Source organism: Sordaria macrospora, chromosome 3 (assembly GCF_033870435.1).
Source record: "Sordaria macrospora chromosome 3, complete sequence".
Classification (NCBI taxonomy): domain Eukaryota; kingdom Fungi; phylum Ascomycota; class Sordariomycetes; order Sordariales; family Sordariaceae; genus Sordaria; species Sordaria macrospora.
The window spans coordinates 3946593-3962499 of record NC_089373.1 but is presented as its reverse complement, the minus strand read 5'-3'; the positions used below and the strand labels follow the sequence as shown (position 1 = coordinate 3962499).

Sequence of the window (15907 nt, the reverse complement as noted above, 5' to 3'; positions counted from 1 at the left end):
GAGCGACATTCCAGAATATGAAAATTAGCAGATTTTGCTTTATGAGCAATAAAAGCGCACGAAATCTTTATTCACAACAACGGTCCGATGGTGTAGTTGGTTATCACGTCAGTCTAACACACTGAAGGTCCTGAGATCGAGCCTCAGTCGGATCACATGTTAACTTCTTTTTTTTCGAACTTTTTGCCATGTAAATGTCGCTTGTCGTTGCGACAGCTTTCCAGGACAAAATCACTTTTCCTTTTTGTTTATGGCACAGTTGTCTCGCACGATATGCGAAACCTGAACGGCCCTTTGCTAGAATTATGAACCCTTACCCAGCCAGCACTTCTAATGATAATCCCGGACCTGCGTGCCGCATACTTCCAAACCCGCAATGCAGTGCTCATTACTGCTCCCAATATTTATAACCTAAACCCGTACCCATCCATTACCTCTCCAACTGTTACCCCCCATTAACTCTAATGCTTATAATCCATCTTATCCTCCCCAATAACCCCCCAAAACTCCTCCACGATCTCCTTCTGCCCGCTCTCCGCCCCCCTCACAGCCAAATACAGTCTCGAATCCAGCTCCGGGTTCCAATCCCCGGGATTCCCACTAACCATGATCCCGCCGCTTTCCTCCAGGATACACCAACCCGCGCACACATCCCACGCATAACACCCGCCCTCCCAGTACATATCTACCTGACCCGCCGCCACCGCGCAAATATTCAGCGCCGCGCTGCCCAGACTCCTCAGGGAATGCACCATGCTGCCTCCATTCTCCTTGGAGGCAGTCAACTGCCTGAACACTCTCGTCTTGATATCAAAGTTGTTTCCATCTCTCTGGCTGCCCCACTCGACGGCGACCAGCGCCGTAGACAGATTACCAAGTGGTTGACCGCCGTTCAATGGCAGCTTTTGCTTGGGCCCCTGCCCCTTTCCAGCTTCTTGCGAGGCGTTGCGCTGGCAGTAAGCGCCCTGGCCCTTGATGGCCGTCCACAAAGTGTCGAGCGCGGGGTTGTAGACGACACCGACGGCGGGGCGGCGGTCGAGGGCGAGGCCGAGCGAGATGCAGAAGCCGTGCGGGTAGCCGTGGACGAAGTTGGTGGTGCCGTCGATGGGATCGACGATGAAGGTGGGCGCCGAGGTGACTTTGGTTTCGCCGGCCACGTAGGTCTCTTCGCCGACGAAGGAGAAGGAAGGGTATTTGGTGCGGAGGGTGTTAGAGACCATGCGTTCGACGGCTTGGTCGGTTTCGGTTACTATGTCGGCGGCTGTTTTGGGGAGGGAAAAGGGGGGGTTGTTAGTTAAATGAGGGTGAGTGTCAAGAGCGAATAGGTAACTGCTGGGGAAGGACTCGGGAGATTAGGAGAAGCACACGTACAGTTCATCTTTGAACCCTTGTCGATGTTGTTCGGGTTGGCGGCGAGGATCATTCTGCCGGCCTCGAAAGCGACCTCCACGAGGGTGTCATGGATTTCTTGAAGGTTGATGTCGGACATGCTGATGGTAGTCGCCGTAGCTATTAGAAATTCGAGTTATGATGGTACAGTAATAAGACAAGATTAATCGACAACAACGTCGTGAAGGGTCTGTGGTATATAGGCGAGAAGCTATTTGCACAGTTGGGAAAGAGAAGTTTCAAGAAAACTGATATATCAGAAGGAGAACCTTGTTGGTTGAAGCTCTTAAGAAACTCGGGGTACATAAGCTTCAAGCGCGGGGGAGGTGGAGAGCACCAAAGCTTCCATGTCATCGTGTGTTGGTCCGTCCCATTCAGGGGCTCGGCCAGCTCGGCGAAGGTGGGGCTGCGGCCGAAGTGGGGTCTTAAACATGCTTTCTTTTCGGTCTCATCCCATCATCCGATGTCCCGACCGAGACATTGGACGGCCGCAAGTTTGGTAACGCACGAGGAGATTGATTTGATGCGATCGAATAATGCATGGGCCGTGTCATATGCGTTTCTGTCTTGGTTCTGGAAGAGCTGTTGTGTTGGAATGCAAGGCGTGCCGGTCTTTGTGTCTGAGAACTCGGTTGGTCGTGGGTAAAACTCCCTCCATGTTGGCGCATATGTGGCTTTGAATTCTCGTCCCTTGACTGGCATTGGCAACCGGTACGTTGCTTATCGTAGGGCTTCTTCATTCTCAAGTAACTCTTGCGGAAGTAATCGAACACACACAGATAGAAAAAGACCCGTGTCCCAACTCCCAACCAGCCGCCCTTCCCAGAAATCATGAAGCATCCAAATCCAAATGTTGTCCATGCCATCTTTCCGGGTAACAAGACAACGGTGTCCGTTAACAGCTACCCGAATACCTTTCCCTCACAAAAAATAATGGCCCACTCATGAAATATGTAGCCGCGCCTTAACACCTCTTTACACCATTTCCTCGTGCTTTCCGTCGTGCTTTTCGTAGGGATTGGAGGCCACACAAGGGTTCCTCTTAATTCTTTGTTTGTGCCGCCAATAACACCCATCCCCTAGGTCATCGCTACCTCAAACGTCTTCCCTGAAGATCGATCTTCTCTCTGCTGGGCTCTCGGGCTCGCCATTGTTGTGACCAATCGGCTTTGAGGTTCTGCTGCCCTCAATCGGACGGGGGCTGACACCTCTCATGGCAGCGTTGCCGGAATCCGCGGCAGCATCATCGAACGGGTTTTGGGAGGCGGGCGCACTCAATCCTTTGTTTGCAACCGGGCCAGGAGAACGGCTCCTCCTCCTGCCTCTCTCAACCTCATCGGGATCGGCGAAGGGGTTGCTAATGCCAGGCTGAGCGGTGTCTGGGTTGGTCGGGATGTTCATCTGGTAGCTGCTACCTCCGTAACTGGTATTATCGCCGAGGTTGTTGTGCCGAGGGGGCTGCATTTCCGTCTCTTCGTAGTATGTAGGTCCATAGCCATCCGCCTCATGTCCAACGCGCGCATCCCATGCCTCATCCGGATCGAGGGGTCCGAAGCCGCGGCTCTGGGCGGCGTTGGGGTTACCGCCAGAAGGCTCGTAGGCACCTGCCGCAGTGCGATTGTTGTTCTTCTTGAACCTGCCGAACCATCCTTTGATACCACCGGAAGAAGAAGAGGTGTTGTTAGCGTAGGGAAGCGAGTTGGAGCGCTCGGGCCAGAAAGGGATATACGAGGTAATGGGTGGTGGTGGGAGCTGTAACACGATGTCAGTCCGGTTGTCTATCATTATTCGTTCGCAAAAGGAGTTGGAATTTGAGTCAAGATATATGCAAGACCAGGCGACGTTGGAAATAGGTAGAGGGATGACTTACTCCCAGACGTGTTGCTTGGACGCGTGTGATTAGGATGTAAAAGATGGCGGCAGCCACCACTGCGAGGAAGACGCAGAGGATAATAACGCTAGCCGGCCCCATGGTCAAGGTCGAGTTCGTTGGCTCGGTTCCTTTTTCCGCTTGGCTGCTGCGTGTTGGATAGAAGAATGGAGGCGGGCGGAACGGACGGATCGAGATCAAGAGGAAGTCAATGGAGTCGTTGATCGTACGTGGTTTTCCGCTCGCATCTGTTCCTGGTTGTGAAGTGGTCGGAGATAATTTTTGCGGTTGCTCGTTTGACGGTTGGTGTGTGATTGTGGGTAAAAGCGTCGCAAAAGAGAGGCTGGCGCAAAACCGGGAAGAAGGCAGCCGTTTCGTGGAGTTTGCAGACGGTTGGGTCCCGGGGCCGTGGAGTACAGGTACCTGGATCTGAGGTACCGTTGCTGACTGTTTCTCGGTATTTGACACGCGGAAAGAGGATGAGGCTTTATTTATCGTGTGTAGGTACTCCGCGGGTGATACGGATTCCGGACCGGGAGGAAAAAGGAACAGCGAATGGTGGAGGAGGGTGTTAAAGTTGATAGCTCCGCGACCACCGGATTGAAGAGGGAATGGACTGTCGTCAGCGGGGCTTCCCTGCCTACAACCGGTGGGTGAGCGGGACTTTCTGCCAAGACGACAAGGATGAATGCAGCTGCAAACATCCAGATCAGCCAAGCCTGCTGGTTGTCCAAGCCCAAAGGGGGAGTGAAGACCCACTGTTAGCGACAAGCTTTAGCGGGTGCCTGCCGTCTTGACCTTGTCCAGGTACAAAATGTGCTTGGCAAGTCAACTTGCAACCTTCTTGTTTTTCTTTTCTGTCACCACCTCAAATGTGTACCACTCACAACATCACTGTGTCAACTTTCCCCTTATCTCTTTGTCAACTTGTACCTTCTGCTTCTTGATGGACAAGACGAAAGATATCATTTTCAGCCCAGTGAGATACTAACTGGTGGGACAAGGTCAGTATGTAAGTACAAGAGAAGTCATACCCAGACCAGGAACTCGGAGTGGGGAGTCGTGAGGGTTCTTGTTCCGTATCATCCGTCGAGCCGTTCTAGCTCCGCGACTTCATCGTAGGACATCCGGGATAAAAAGAATTGAAAAACGCGAGGCGAACAAGCGAATCTATGCCGTAGAGTGGTATGAAAAGAGTACATCGGAACCCCAAAGTTATTGACAGACGTTCAGCTGTTAACGGGTGACCCAGCACCAAGTTATATGCGTATAACTGGGCATGTAACGGTCCTGTCAAAATGCCTGCGGTGAGTTGGATACGTACTCCGCCCACTTAATCAAGTCTTGACAAACCTTACCCTGATTCTTGCAGGAGAGATGCATTGTCACGGGCAAGCTTGGACGACTCCCGTCCTTAACGCCCCGAAATCGAAGTGACGAAGCCCAAAAGGAAGACTAAAACCGACACTCTGCTCGAGTCTATCGAGACTCTGACCGACGCTATTGAAGCTCAAGACAAGGCTGAACAGAAGAATATCTGACCAACGCTACTAGTACTTAAACCCAGGTCGAGCTGGAGTGTTTTTCTACGTATCGTGTCACAGACCGTACCGCTGAATGGGAAGCGAAGACGTTGAGAATACTATCTTACCGTGATGGCTGTGATGACAAAATTGACTTGGATGCTGCTGAGTATGCCTTCCAGCAACGGGGAGACTTGGAAGGCAGAGCCTATCCTTTTGTTTCTATGTCCGGCGGGGAGCGGAAAGCTTACCGTTGAGAACCTGGAGAAGGAGATGCATGCGGAGGATCGTGAGTAGTTGAATGTCACAATCCGGAAGATGGCCTCTTCAACCATACAGATGAATTCGAGCCAGAGGGAATGTGCTACTCTGATGGCATACCGACTGCTTCAAGCTGGCAGAAGAACGTCAAATGACAATCTCACTTAACCTCGTGTGTTCGAAGGCCTTGAAGCATCGTTCGAAAAACACACAAACACTCCAAACAAGATCTACCGAAAAGAGAAGGACACTTGGAGGATGCCTCAGACGAAGGCTATCTATTGGTACTTTTATTCTGTTCAACTTCCCTAGCTGAGAAGGTTTATCCTTGGCGTTAGGCTTTCGGACGAGGAACGATGGTCTGGCGCCCTGCACTGTTCCAGTCCTAAACGACTACACCGGAGAACACACCCCAGACAGACATGGTGGATGACAACAACCCTGATTTGGGTCTTGTCAAAGCGGATGAGAAGAAGCCGGCATTTGCGGAAAACTTACAACTCGGCAACAAGAAGTCCTTCCCATACAAGATGACCAAAAGTGTGGACAAGAAGAAAGATCTCAAATGGAAGAGAAATGGAAACTAACTAGCGGAGAGAGTGCAACATCAACATCAACATCAACATCAGGTAGTCAATAAGTCTGCCGTTAGTGGCACTCATGCTGCTGTGAACAAGGAGGGACGCCGCTATCCAACACTCTCAGGGTCTTCACCTCCACCTCCACCTCCACATCCAGTGGATCAAGTGGGATATATAAAGCCCAAGAGAAAGATGTCTACATGTATGTGTACAGGTAGGAATACGTTTTACGAGTGGAAGGAGGAATTGGGAAAAGTATATATACAACGGGTTGCAATACTGTATTGACTTGATGGTCGGATAGTGGTCTTTGCTCGCTCGCTCGTGTCATAGTTTTTGCTTGCCAGGCAGGATACCTCTGCCCTACTAACATAGCAGAGGTGTGCTTTGCTTTGCTTCGCTTTGCTTGCTTACTACATTGTTTGAGTAATGGGGGCAATGGGAGCAATGAAGAGACATTGGGAGCAACGGGAACGATAGGGAAGTGTTGAGAGCAATGAGGCTTGGAGAGTAATGAACCGAGGTCTTGAAAGTACTGACGCCTCGAGAGCAATGAGACCTCGAAAACAATGCATTCGAGGCCTTGAGAACAATGAGGCCATCCATCTCAGGTCTTTCTAACCTTGGAAGATGTGAACTCGTGGGCGTTTGTTTCACTGTCTTCCTCGGGCCATATCCTGCTCCGCCCAAGGAAAGACTGTAGAGGTATGTTATCCATCCCAAGTCCATACATAACCTACGTACCTTACCTAACCCATCTTCAAATCCTACCTGTCTCTACCCAAAACACCTCCCCCAATCCCCCCCTTTCCTAGCAAACTCCATACTCTCCACAAATTTCCCCAATCTACACCTCCCCTCCTCATCAGCCCCACACCCATTCAGCCTAACCACGCGATCATTAACCAATATCCTCACCATCTCTTCCTTTTCTTCATTCTCATCAATCTTCCCATCCCCATCAGCATCAGAATCACAAACCATCTTCTCGAAATACACCCTCCCCGCAAACGGCACCTGCCAGCCCACCTTGAACAGATCTTTTTCCGTCAATCCGTCATCACCCGTCTTGCCATACTTTTCAGGTATCGTCTCGTTGCTCATGGGCGACACACCCTCGAAGAGGCGCAGGGCGGTTAAGATACCCATCATGTCATTGTCGTGGCTGAAGTCCGCGTATACGGTCCTGTTCAAAGGGAAAGTTTCCTCGTTTCCGGTCAAAGTGGAGTTCGTAGTCGTGTTATCGACCACTGGGGAACGGGTGAGCCGGGCGAGAAGTTCGTTGACGTAGCCTACGCCTTGCGTGGAAGCCAGGGAATTACCCGGGCCGTAGCCGTAGTACTTGCCTAGGGATTGGAGGTAGTCGTAGATTGTGAAGTCTTGGGGGTTGAAGAGGGTGCAGAAGGGGGAGATCCGCTTGTTGGGTCCCTCTGAGAGGGAAGAGGCGGTGGTGAGGGAAGGGGGCGGGTATGCCACGGTGTCAAACGGACACAAGTCCATGAGCGAGACGACGTCCGTGTCGGAGAGGGTTACACCCCTAAACTGGGTATTCAAGCGCGCGGTGATGGGCGGGAAGTTAGCGGCTATGAATTTTGCCTGCGCCTCGTCGCCGGTGATGGAATCCTCAAAGGCGCGGCAGAGGCCGTGGTGCATGGTGTTGTTTGCTGTCGGGGCTTCGGAGATGATGAGCATTTCCTGTTGTGGAAGCGGGAGGGCAGAGGAGGGAGGTTGTTTGTCGGCTAAGAGAGCGGAGTAGAGCCCGGTAGTGAAGTTCTCGGCTGAGGCAATCACTCGCTCTTGACCGGAGGCGCGGACAAAGGGGAGCGATCCAGGGTCGGTGTAGTCCCGGATGAGCGAGGAGTAACGCTGGTAGAGCTTGATGCCGGAGTTGACCATCTCTTGCTCGCCGAAGGCGGTGAGGTGGTCTACGCCCAGGACGTAGTTGTAGTTCTTGATGAACTTCGAGTCGCGAGCGTACCAAGTGGCAGATGTCTTGATTTTGGTAAGGACGGCGGAGATGGCGGCGGCCTTGCCGGGGGTCGGGAAGCGGGCGCCATGACGGGAGAGGACTTGGGCGAAGGTCAGGCGGCAGCCATCGGGGACGGAGGGTGAGATTTCCGAGGGAACTGAGAAGAAGGGCGAGTATTGACCCCATGTGTGAGTGGTCTTCCGGTCACATTGGTATCCAAGTTCAGGAGTGTCGCATGGTACTGGATTTGGAGAGAGTACCCGTCTGATGAGATGGTTAGTATTTCGGACGTGAAGATAGGGCAAGGAAGAAGAGAACTCACATTGAAGCAGCAGCCAGGTAGCTGAACAGCGGAACCATCAAGAGAAGCATGACGAGTTTGACAAAGATCTTATTAGGATCTCCCCAAACCAACCGATAAAGCAAGCTTCTCTGTTTTTGGGGTTGAAGTTGACTTTCCTCGTCCAAGTTGTCGTCGTCTGTCGACTCGCCGTTCGGAAGCAATGCCTGAGTCTGACTCTCTGAAGTTCCTCCTCCTTCTGAAGCTTCACCATCGTGATCGAGTGGCGAGTATTTATGTTGTGAGCCCCATCCTCCCACCCTCCTGAAAAGGGAGGTAAATGCAGAGGATGCTCTGGACGTTGTTCCTTTGGTAGCCGTATTCATGGTCGGTTCTACTCGGCGCAATTGTGAAGCAATTCCAATTCCCCCTTGGTTCCTCGACTTCGTATTCCACCTCTCCCGTCACCACGTGTATTCGCGGATACCACGCTGCGCGGAATCGGTCTCCCTAACTGTTGATTTTACCGGAAGGTGACGATGTAAATGGGGATATATAGGATATCCTTGCGGGTACCTTGATGGCCAGCCAGGCGGGTTTGGTCAGTGCTGAAGTTGTTGTTCTTCCGAGATGTACGAGTTATGCGCAAGGGTGATTGTTGTTGAAGCGGTTCGTCATATATCAATGCGATATAATTTCACTGTTGATGATTCCCGTCTATCGGCCCCCCGATGTCCCGCCGTGAAGTCAATCGAATAGACCCTGCTGTGTCACGTCCCGGTCGCCATGAGTCGAGGTCTTGAACGACTATCTTGGTTGACCCAGTTGAACAAACAGTCGTCTCAAAAGGTAGGAGAACTCAAGTAACAAAGAACAAGCGAGAGATGCGACCTGAAGAGGAAGAGTCAGGTCCCATTACATATGTAGAGTTGACTCTGCAATCACCACGTGCAGTGTGCTTCATGTCGTGGTTGGTTCGTCGGATGGTTGGGTGTTGTCAAACTGCCGATCTCGTGTCGTCTCACAACATGGATACGCACGAGCCAATGGGTCAGGGGTCGTCGGTGAGGGCTGAGACATTAGAGAGGGGAACAGAGAGGAGGTGAGGTCTGAGGTGAGGTATGAGGTGAGCAAGGTGAGGAATCGCTGCGGTGCCGAGTTTATGCCAAGAAGTCGGAGTCAGAACCGGCGGCGCCAAGAAGCTAAACCGCTGATCGATTTGGCTTGCGACGTTCCCGCGCGGAGCCCCGCAGTCCAACTGCAGGTCCCGAATTTGATATCCGTTTGCCAAGCATTCAGTGTCTGCGGACCTTGGGCGGCTCGGTCATAACAAAAAAGGTGGCACCTTTTGCTGCGCTGATCGCGCATAAAGTGCTTGAAAAGGTGCCGCCTTGTTTGTCATCGGTGAGGGCGGGTGTCTGGACCGTTGGGGCATTGGTGAGATGGAATGCCAAACAGTGACAAGTCGGAGCTAAGACAGTTCTACATATCTATCACTCTAAAACTTATCCAGTAACTTCAATACGGACCTGTCCCTACGGATTCACCCAAGAGCTTCCCCATGTCCTATACCAACCATAAATACCATCGCAAGCTTATGTTCCCTTGTATGTCCATCCGTTGTAAATACATACACCAAAAATGCTCTTGCTATATCATCTATTCAATCGACATCCCTGATATTTTCCCTATATCCAAATCATAACCTCATCAACATATCCAAGCCACACATTCCTATCCCCAGAAATCTAGCCCGAATACCCTCCTCCTCTACCAAACATCAGGCCCAAACCTTCCACCCTCCGGCACCGCCTGGTACGCACAAGCTTGCCAGTCGCACCCCTGTTTATACACCTCCGTCCCCCACCAACTAAACCCCTTAGTCACCCCGGGATAGATAAACCCGAAGAAAACAACCACGATACCAAACGCCAGGCCCGAATCCAGCGCCGCGCTAAGCGTCATCGTGTACTTAGCCCACCACGCCTGCGCCCGGTTCTTGATCACGTAGTTGAAAACATAGCAAACGAGCGCCCACACCGAGAAGTTCAGGCCCGTCGCCGGCGGGATCCAGCCCAGCGAGCCAAAGAGAACGGGGAGGTTGATTTTCCGCACGATACTATCCTTCCTCTTGCGTGCGTACAGCCACAGGGGAATCGGAAGGACGGCTCCGATGGCGAATGCCCATACGAGCGGCCGGTAGGTTGCGCCGGGGCCGAAGAACTCGCTAGGTCCGACGACGCCCCATAGGATCGATCCGTTGAAGTGCACGCGGGCAATCGGGCAGGTGAAACCGTTCAGGGCCTCCGGCGTGCAAAGGCCGGGGACGTTCTTGAACATCCAGTTGAGGACGCCAATCTGCGTGAGGGACGAGACAATGGTGGCTACCATTTGGACTGAGAAAAGGATCCGAGGCGGAATCTTCATGTAGTGGCCGAGCTTGAGGTCAGCGGCGAACTTGATGCCCTGCGCCGAGGAGATGTAGCCGTAGGTCACGAAGACCATGTTTGCAACGGGTCGGCCGGGGAAGATGGCGCCGGCCACGAGCTGGCAGATCAGGTAAATGCTGCTGTGCTGATTGGTGACCGCCATGATGATGCCGATGGGGATGAACAGGATGCTGCAGATTCCGAGCGCGAGAAGTAGGCCATACCAGGGCAAATGGACCGGATAACTAAGGAGTGGGTTAGATCGAGATGTTTGAATATCTCAGGCCTTCATGACTTACTATTCAACGACAAACATGCCAATGGCCAGCATTGATACGCAAGTGATGAGGTACCACGACATCGGCGCATCCTTGTACCTCCTCATCAGCCGGTTGTGTACGTCTTCCCTGTTCATGATATTCTCCGTGCTCGAGTGAGATCCAGTAAAGCTTGATCTCGCGCTCCGCCGGCTCGAAGTCCCATTTAGCCCCTCGGTTGACTCTACAACCGGCTCATACGAGCCCTTGGGCTCTGCGCCTTTTACTTCACCCAGAGTTTGCTTCCACTGAGCCCAGATGTCTCTGCCGTGCCAGCATATGGTGTGTGTAAGCAGCGAGGCAAGGCCGGCAAACTGAACGGCATAGCCGAGGACATATGTGATCGGAAGGAAGACTCTGCTATACCTTGAATAGGCTTCACGATCAAAAACGAAATCCTTCGTAAGGACCTTGCTGACATCATATACGTTGCCCGTGTTGTCGAAAACGGCTGCTGATAATATCGGCATATAAGCGGAGTAAAACCAGTTGCTGTAGTACGCGATAGGTGCAACGATCCACATGACAACGACAAGACCACCAACCACGTTCATGGCCGCCCAGAATGGGGTCAGAAGAGGCGATCCGATGTAGGCGACCTGGGCCCAGTCAAATGTCATGGGAAACAATCCCAAGCCAGATACGACGCCAAAGAGATTGGCAACAACAACATTCTTGGGAGCAAACCAGGTGATGACGTTGAAATAGCTCAAGGCGGGAAACAGGAGGCCGGGCCCAAAGTAGAAGAGGAAACCGGCAAGGAACACGATCAGGAAGAACTTCCACCTGGTCATCTTCCACCCATTCGCCACATGGTTCTCCTGTTTGTGGATGGTAGTGAACATGGCGGCTGACATGAGAGTACCGGGCCATATCATGCCGCTTGGCCGGACAAGGAATCCCCGCGTGAGGCCGGCGAAGGTGTAGCCCATGATTTGGGTAGAGATGGTGAGGAGAATCTGGTAGAGTAGTGGAGCATCCTGCTTGTAGAACTTGGTCTGCTCAACGATAACGTCTGTCGCAAAGGCAAAGCCGAACGAAACATTGCTGCTGACATAGACGCAACTATGTTCCTTCTCGTTCCAGTGACCCTGGGCGAGCCATAGTCGCAGCCGGTCCAGCTTGCTTCTCTTTTCCCAAGGAACAAAGACATGGGGTTGCTCATTGGTCGGGCTGTGAATCGGAGTGTTGGCACTGTTTGTCCGACATCCATCCACATACTCTTCCGGGGGGTCGTCGGGCCTTTTGAGGACAAAGTCCCACAGGAGGCCAAGTGGGTGTGTTAATAACAGTGCGATAACAGGCGTTATCGCAACACTGGGGTATCTCAATGAAAAGAACAAGTTGGTGGAAGATCCGAGAAAGGAAAATAGTACGGCCAACGTCCACATCCGTGGAGTGTTGATGGAAAGCGTCGTGTTGTCGGTGGCCGCGACTGAAGCCCGCACCTGGGCGTAGGGAGAGTTGTCTGCCGGGTCCTGCGCGTTCTCATCGTTCTCATCGAACTCATCGGAATAAGCTAGCAGAGACTCTTCCTCCAAGGTTTGCTCCAGGTCATCGGGGTCAATGTCATTGACAAGCGGCACCTCTGTCCCAAAACGACCTTCGATTCCTCGCATTGTCATCGAGCCGCCCCATTCCCCGGATTTCCGCAGCGACAGGGAAAAGCGCCCGGAAGATCGTCCCACAGAAGCATCGCGACTACCCGCCGTTGAACGACTTCGTGTCGAGTCATATCCTGTCTGAAACGAAGCACCTCTCTCGGAGCGGGTTTCGGTGCGTACGGATGGTTCGCCCCCTTCGGATTGGAGAGCGCCGGTCGTAAGGGCTGGCGCAGAGGATATGGCTCCGTAGGAGGGACTGTTTCGCCCTTGCACTACGGAGAGAAGAGAAGGTTGTCTTCTAGTCATGGATTCTTCAGATACGGGCTCGCTGGGTATGCTATCGTCGTCGCCTTCTTCGCTGTCGCCGCCTGTTCCCTCTTGTAGGTCAAGTTGATCGTGTATTCCATGGGCATTGCCTGGTAAAGTCTGGACGGGCTCGTCCCGCCCAGGCGACGTATTCACACGCTGCTGATTTCGTGTCGAACCAATGGGTAAGACTTCAAAGTCTTGCGAGGAGTGTGAGGAAGTCGGCGTCGGCTGCCCTCGAGTGGTGGTTGACGAATTGGTGTCGGCCGGTCCTACAGCCTGATGTAGCAGTGGACGAAGCGGGAAGCTTGGATGATGATCAGAATCATCCAGAAAAGGTATGTCTGGGGAGGAACTTCTATCTTTGTCCGGCGTCATACGGAATCTGTGTTCCTGCCCGCCTGGGGCAAGATGCAGGTAACGAGTCAACGAACGACGAGCCTTTCACAGATCCGATACCCGGGTGGGGGTCCGCACAAGTCCAATCCTTGTTGTGCCGGGTTGCCCTGATGGAGCCTGCCACAGAGCTTGGTTTCGACGTTTCGTTCCGGTATCACATGTAGTGTAGACTCGTAGCAGTCTATCCTCGAGTTGCAACCGGAATGTGTTCCGAACCGGTGATGTTTCGAGTCGAACGAAAGTCAACAACAATGGACGACGAGGCGGAGCTGAGGGATGGCGGCAACGGGAGAAGAGACGAAGACCAGCGTCCTCTTTTTCTGCCGAGAACATAAAATAACAAAGACGAGAGCGAGTACCCAAGTACCCAAGTATGTATGAGGTCTAGAACATGATCAGAAAAGTGCTATAGCCTGGAAGGGCGAGTCATTGTCATTGCGGAATTGCAATGGATGGACGGGCTCGATGAAAGGAGATAAAGGTTGGCGTCAAGGTTGCGTTTTCCATTTCTCCAAACGTTGAAGAGATGTCCAGTCTTTCCATGGACGCTTGGATGAAAATGTTATTCCCCAATTCGTCGCGGGGGAAGATGCAGGATGAAAGCGGCGGGGACACGAACGGGATGGGGATGACGCGCTACCTAAAAGTACAGCGCATCTGCACGCCGGCGGGAGGCTGAAAGATCCAATTCCAGGCACCCTGCCGGCCTGCCGTCATCGCCCGCATGTCGGAGGTTGATCGATAAGATAAGATGAACTTGGGTACCTCCGCGGAGACTCGCATTCGGGTAGCTCTTGGCCGAAAGCGTCACACTTGAACTCCGAGCTTGCTCCCTCCAACTACCTACCTATTCTAATTCAGTAATCACTGGACGATGAGTGGTATGGTTGAGGACACCTTCGCAATGGCTTCACTTAACGCCGCCAAACAGCAGATTCGCTCTGCCATGAAGAACAAGCTCGGCGCCCTCTCCCACGAAGCCGTCGAGTCACAGAGTAAGACAGCTCCATGGACCGCAAAGGTATTACCAGCGCAAACTAAATTCAAGATTGCAGGCTCTGTGGTCTTCAACACCCTAAGGAACTTCAAGCCATATGCAGAGGCCAAGCGGGTCAGCGTGTTTCTGTCGATGCCCACGGGTGAGATCCAGACCGACGGCATTGTCAGACACGCCCTAGAGTCCGGCAAGGAGGTCTTCGTCCCGTATCTGCACAAGAACCCCTTGGCCTCACCCAACCTCCCACCCCGCGTCATGGACATGGTTCGCCTAAGAGACCTCCACGACTACGAGTCCCTCAAGCCGGACAGATGGGGCATTCCCAGCATCGACCCGGCCACCGTCCATGAGCGGCAGAGGGTGTTTGGAGGTCCCGACGCCCACCACTCTGACCAGACTCTGCTTGACTTGATCCTCATGCCCGGTGTGGCCTTCGACTTTGACCCGGAGACGGGTGCCATCAGACGGCTCGGGCACGGCAAAGGCTTCTACGACTACTTCATCAACCGGCACAACCAAAAGTCCGTCGAGCTGGGGAAGCAGGAAACCCCTGTATTGCTTTATGGCTTAGCCCTGTCTGAGCAGTTTCTATCCTCTCCGTCCGAGGGGTCGGTACCTGTTGGTCCTCTCGATCAACCTCTGGACGGCCTGATACTCGGGAATGGCGAGATTAAGAGCCCTCCTGCTGCAGAAAAATAGTTCCATGACATGATATTCGTCCTTGTCCCGTACTGCAGCCCCCTTGGTCAAATACATATAGTCGACATTCCTGTGCGCCTAGGCCAATCGCTTTTCCCCTGGTATCTCGTTCCGTAGATTCGGTGTCGTTTGGTGTGTGAAGAAGGCCGCGCACCACGTCTTTGTGGGCCGTCTATGTACAGCTCTAGATCTGCTGATTTTCGTCGCTCGATGTAGGTCCCAGCGTAAAATGCATCGTCGATTACCGGTTCTCGTTCAGGTGTTGAGCTCTTCACCCGGAGTAGCTCTGGATGAGCGAGACATTGTCGCCCTTGAGGAGGATTTGCTGCAACCCAGTTAGCCACCTATTTGTTCCACAGCGACTTCGTCCAGCACCAAGGATGTTCGTACCCCAAGCTCCCTCCTCTCCTCCTTCTCGTTGGTCTTGGAGACAAGCTTGACCTCAATCGCATTATCGATCTGTAAATCGGGTTAGGATCGGTATTCCTATCGCTTCGGACCTGCGCCGCTACTCACAACCAGGTTCATGAACTCGTCAAAGCCCTAAAAGACAAAGATGTCAGCGATCATGTTTGCATTCCGGGGAAGCCACATTGGGAAGAATTACACGAATGGTGCCAATGATGCGAATGTGAAGCTGCTCGTAAAGCCAGATCTGGACGGTCGAGTGTTGTTGCAAAAGACGGAAAAGGAAGTTGATGGGAGGAAGAAGAACACGGCGGTTGCCGCCACCACCTCTGCCGGTCATGTTGAAAGTCGGGGTTTGTTGTGGTTTGGTGGTTAGGTTCTTGTTTGGGATAGAAGTTTGATGGGAAATGCGGAGGCTAGTAAATCGCAATCAAGTCGTGGATATTCTTCGTTGTTGGTTGGATGGGCTTGGCTTGTTTAGTTGTTCCCAGGCGCGTTCTCTCACGGCGGGACGTGACTTCAATGAATTTCCCCCAAGTCGAATTACCTGCCTGTCTCCGGCGGTGGAGCCCATGTTTTCACAAGCACCGGGGACGGGAGCTGCTCAGTTGGTCCGTGCGTTTATATGCTTCTGGGTCCACACTTTCATGTCACAATGCCTTGGCATTTTGTCTCTAGCGGCTTTCAAGCCACAGAAATTCTCTCTGATTCTTCCATCTGCAACAGCATGAGCCCCTCCCGCTTGTCCCACTTATGGCGGTGCATCTCCATGCTTTCATTGACCCGCCTGTCCGCCGCCGTTTACTCCACCCACAGTCGGTGTCAGGCAGCCTGACGTTCTTCGATTGTTGGCGGGATGTTTTTCTTTCTGGACA

General features: G+C 52.8%; 6 protein-coding genes and 1 non-coding gene across 7 annotated transcripts; 2 read left to right on the top strand and 5 right to left on the bottom strand.

Moving 5' to 3' along the window:
- The first annotated feature begins 81 nt into the window (after nt 1-81).
- Nucleotides 82-155, top strand: SMAC4_13512. Its single transcript has one exon. It is a non-coding gene; the product is annotated as a tRNA-Val (tRNA).
- Nucleotides 156-207: 52 nt separating this feature from the next.
- On the bottom strand, nt 208-1489 carry SMAC4_00999 (uncharacterized protein; the record flags this gene model as incomplete). The annotated part of the gene is made up of 2 exons (XM_003350060.2): nt 208-1261; nt 1372-1489. The coding sequence occupies 2 exons, from the start codon at nt 1487-1489 to the stop codon at nt 462-464; spliced, it is 918 nt and encodes a 305-aa protein (XP_003350108.1). The 3' UTR covers nt 208-461.
- A 995-nt stretch (nt 1490-2484) lies between these two features.
- Nucleotides 2485-4050, bottom strand: SMAC4_00998 (uncharacterized protein; the record flags this gene model as incomplete). Its single annotated transcript, XM_003350059.2, has 2 exons — nt 3260-4050; nt 2485-3141 (listed from the first exon to the last, which is right to left on the bottom strand). Exons 1-2 carry the CDS (start codon nt 3359-3361, stop codon nt 2485-2487), a joined length of 759 nt encoding a protein of 252 aa, XP_003350107.1. The 5' UTR covers nt 3362-4050.
- A 2155-nt stretch (nt 4051-6205) lies between these two features.
- On the bottom strand, nt 6206-8741 carry SMAC4_00997 (uncharacterized protein). The gene is made up of 2 exons (XM_003350058.2): nt 7916-8741; nt 6206-7857 (listed from the first exon to the last, which is right to left on the bottom strand). Exons 1-2 carry the CDS (start codon nt 8257-8259, stop codon nt 6402-6404), a joined length of 1800 nt encoding a protein of 599 aa, XP_003350106.1. The 5' UTR covers nt 8260-8741; the 3' UTR covers nt 6206-6401.
- Nucleotides 8742-9419: 678 nt separating this feature from the next.
- SMAC4_00996 (uncharacterized protein) lies at nt 9420-12907 on the bottom strand (the record flags this gene model as incomplete). Its single annotated transcript, XM_066089526.1, has 2 exons — nt 9420-10547; nt 10602-12907. 2 exons carry the CDS (start codon nt 12905-12907, stop codon nt 9644-9646), a joined length of 3210 nt encoding a protein of 1069 aa, XP_065946567.1. The 3' UTR covers nt 9420-9643.
- Nucleotides 12908-13746: 839 nt separating this feature from the next.
- On the top strand, nt 13747-14624 carry SMAC4_00995 (uncharacterized protein; the record flags this gene model as incomplete). The annotated part of the gene is made up of 2 exons (XM_066089525.1): nt 13747-13923; nt 13984-14624. Exons 1-2 carry the CDS (start codon nt 13803-13805, stop codon nt 14622-14624), a joined length of 762 nt encoding a protein of 253 aa, XP_065946566.1. The 5' UTR covers nt 13747-13802.
- A 132-nt stretch (nt 14625-14756) lies between these two features.
- On the bottom strand, nt 14757-15888 carry SMAC4_00994 (uncharacterized protein). Its single transcript, XM_003350055.2, has 4 exons — nt 15232-15888; nt 15141-15167; nt 15015-15083; nt 14757-14949 (listed from the first exon to the last, which is right to left on the bottom strand). The coding sequence occupies exons 1-4, from the start codon at nt 15370-15372 to the stop codon at nt 14896-14898; spliced, it is 291 nt and encodes a 96-aa protein (XP_003350103.1). The 5' UTR covers nt 15373-15888; the 3' UTR covers nt 14757-14895.
- Between the last annotated feature and the right edge of the window lie 19 nt (nt 15889-15907).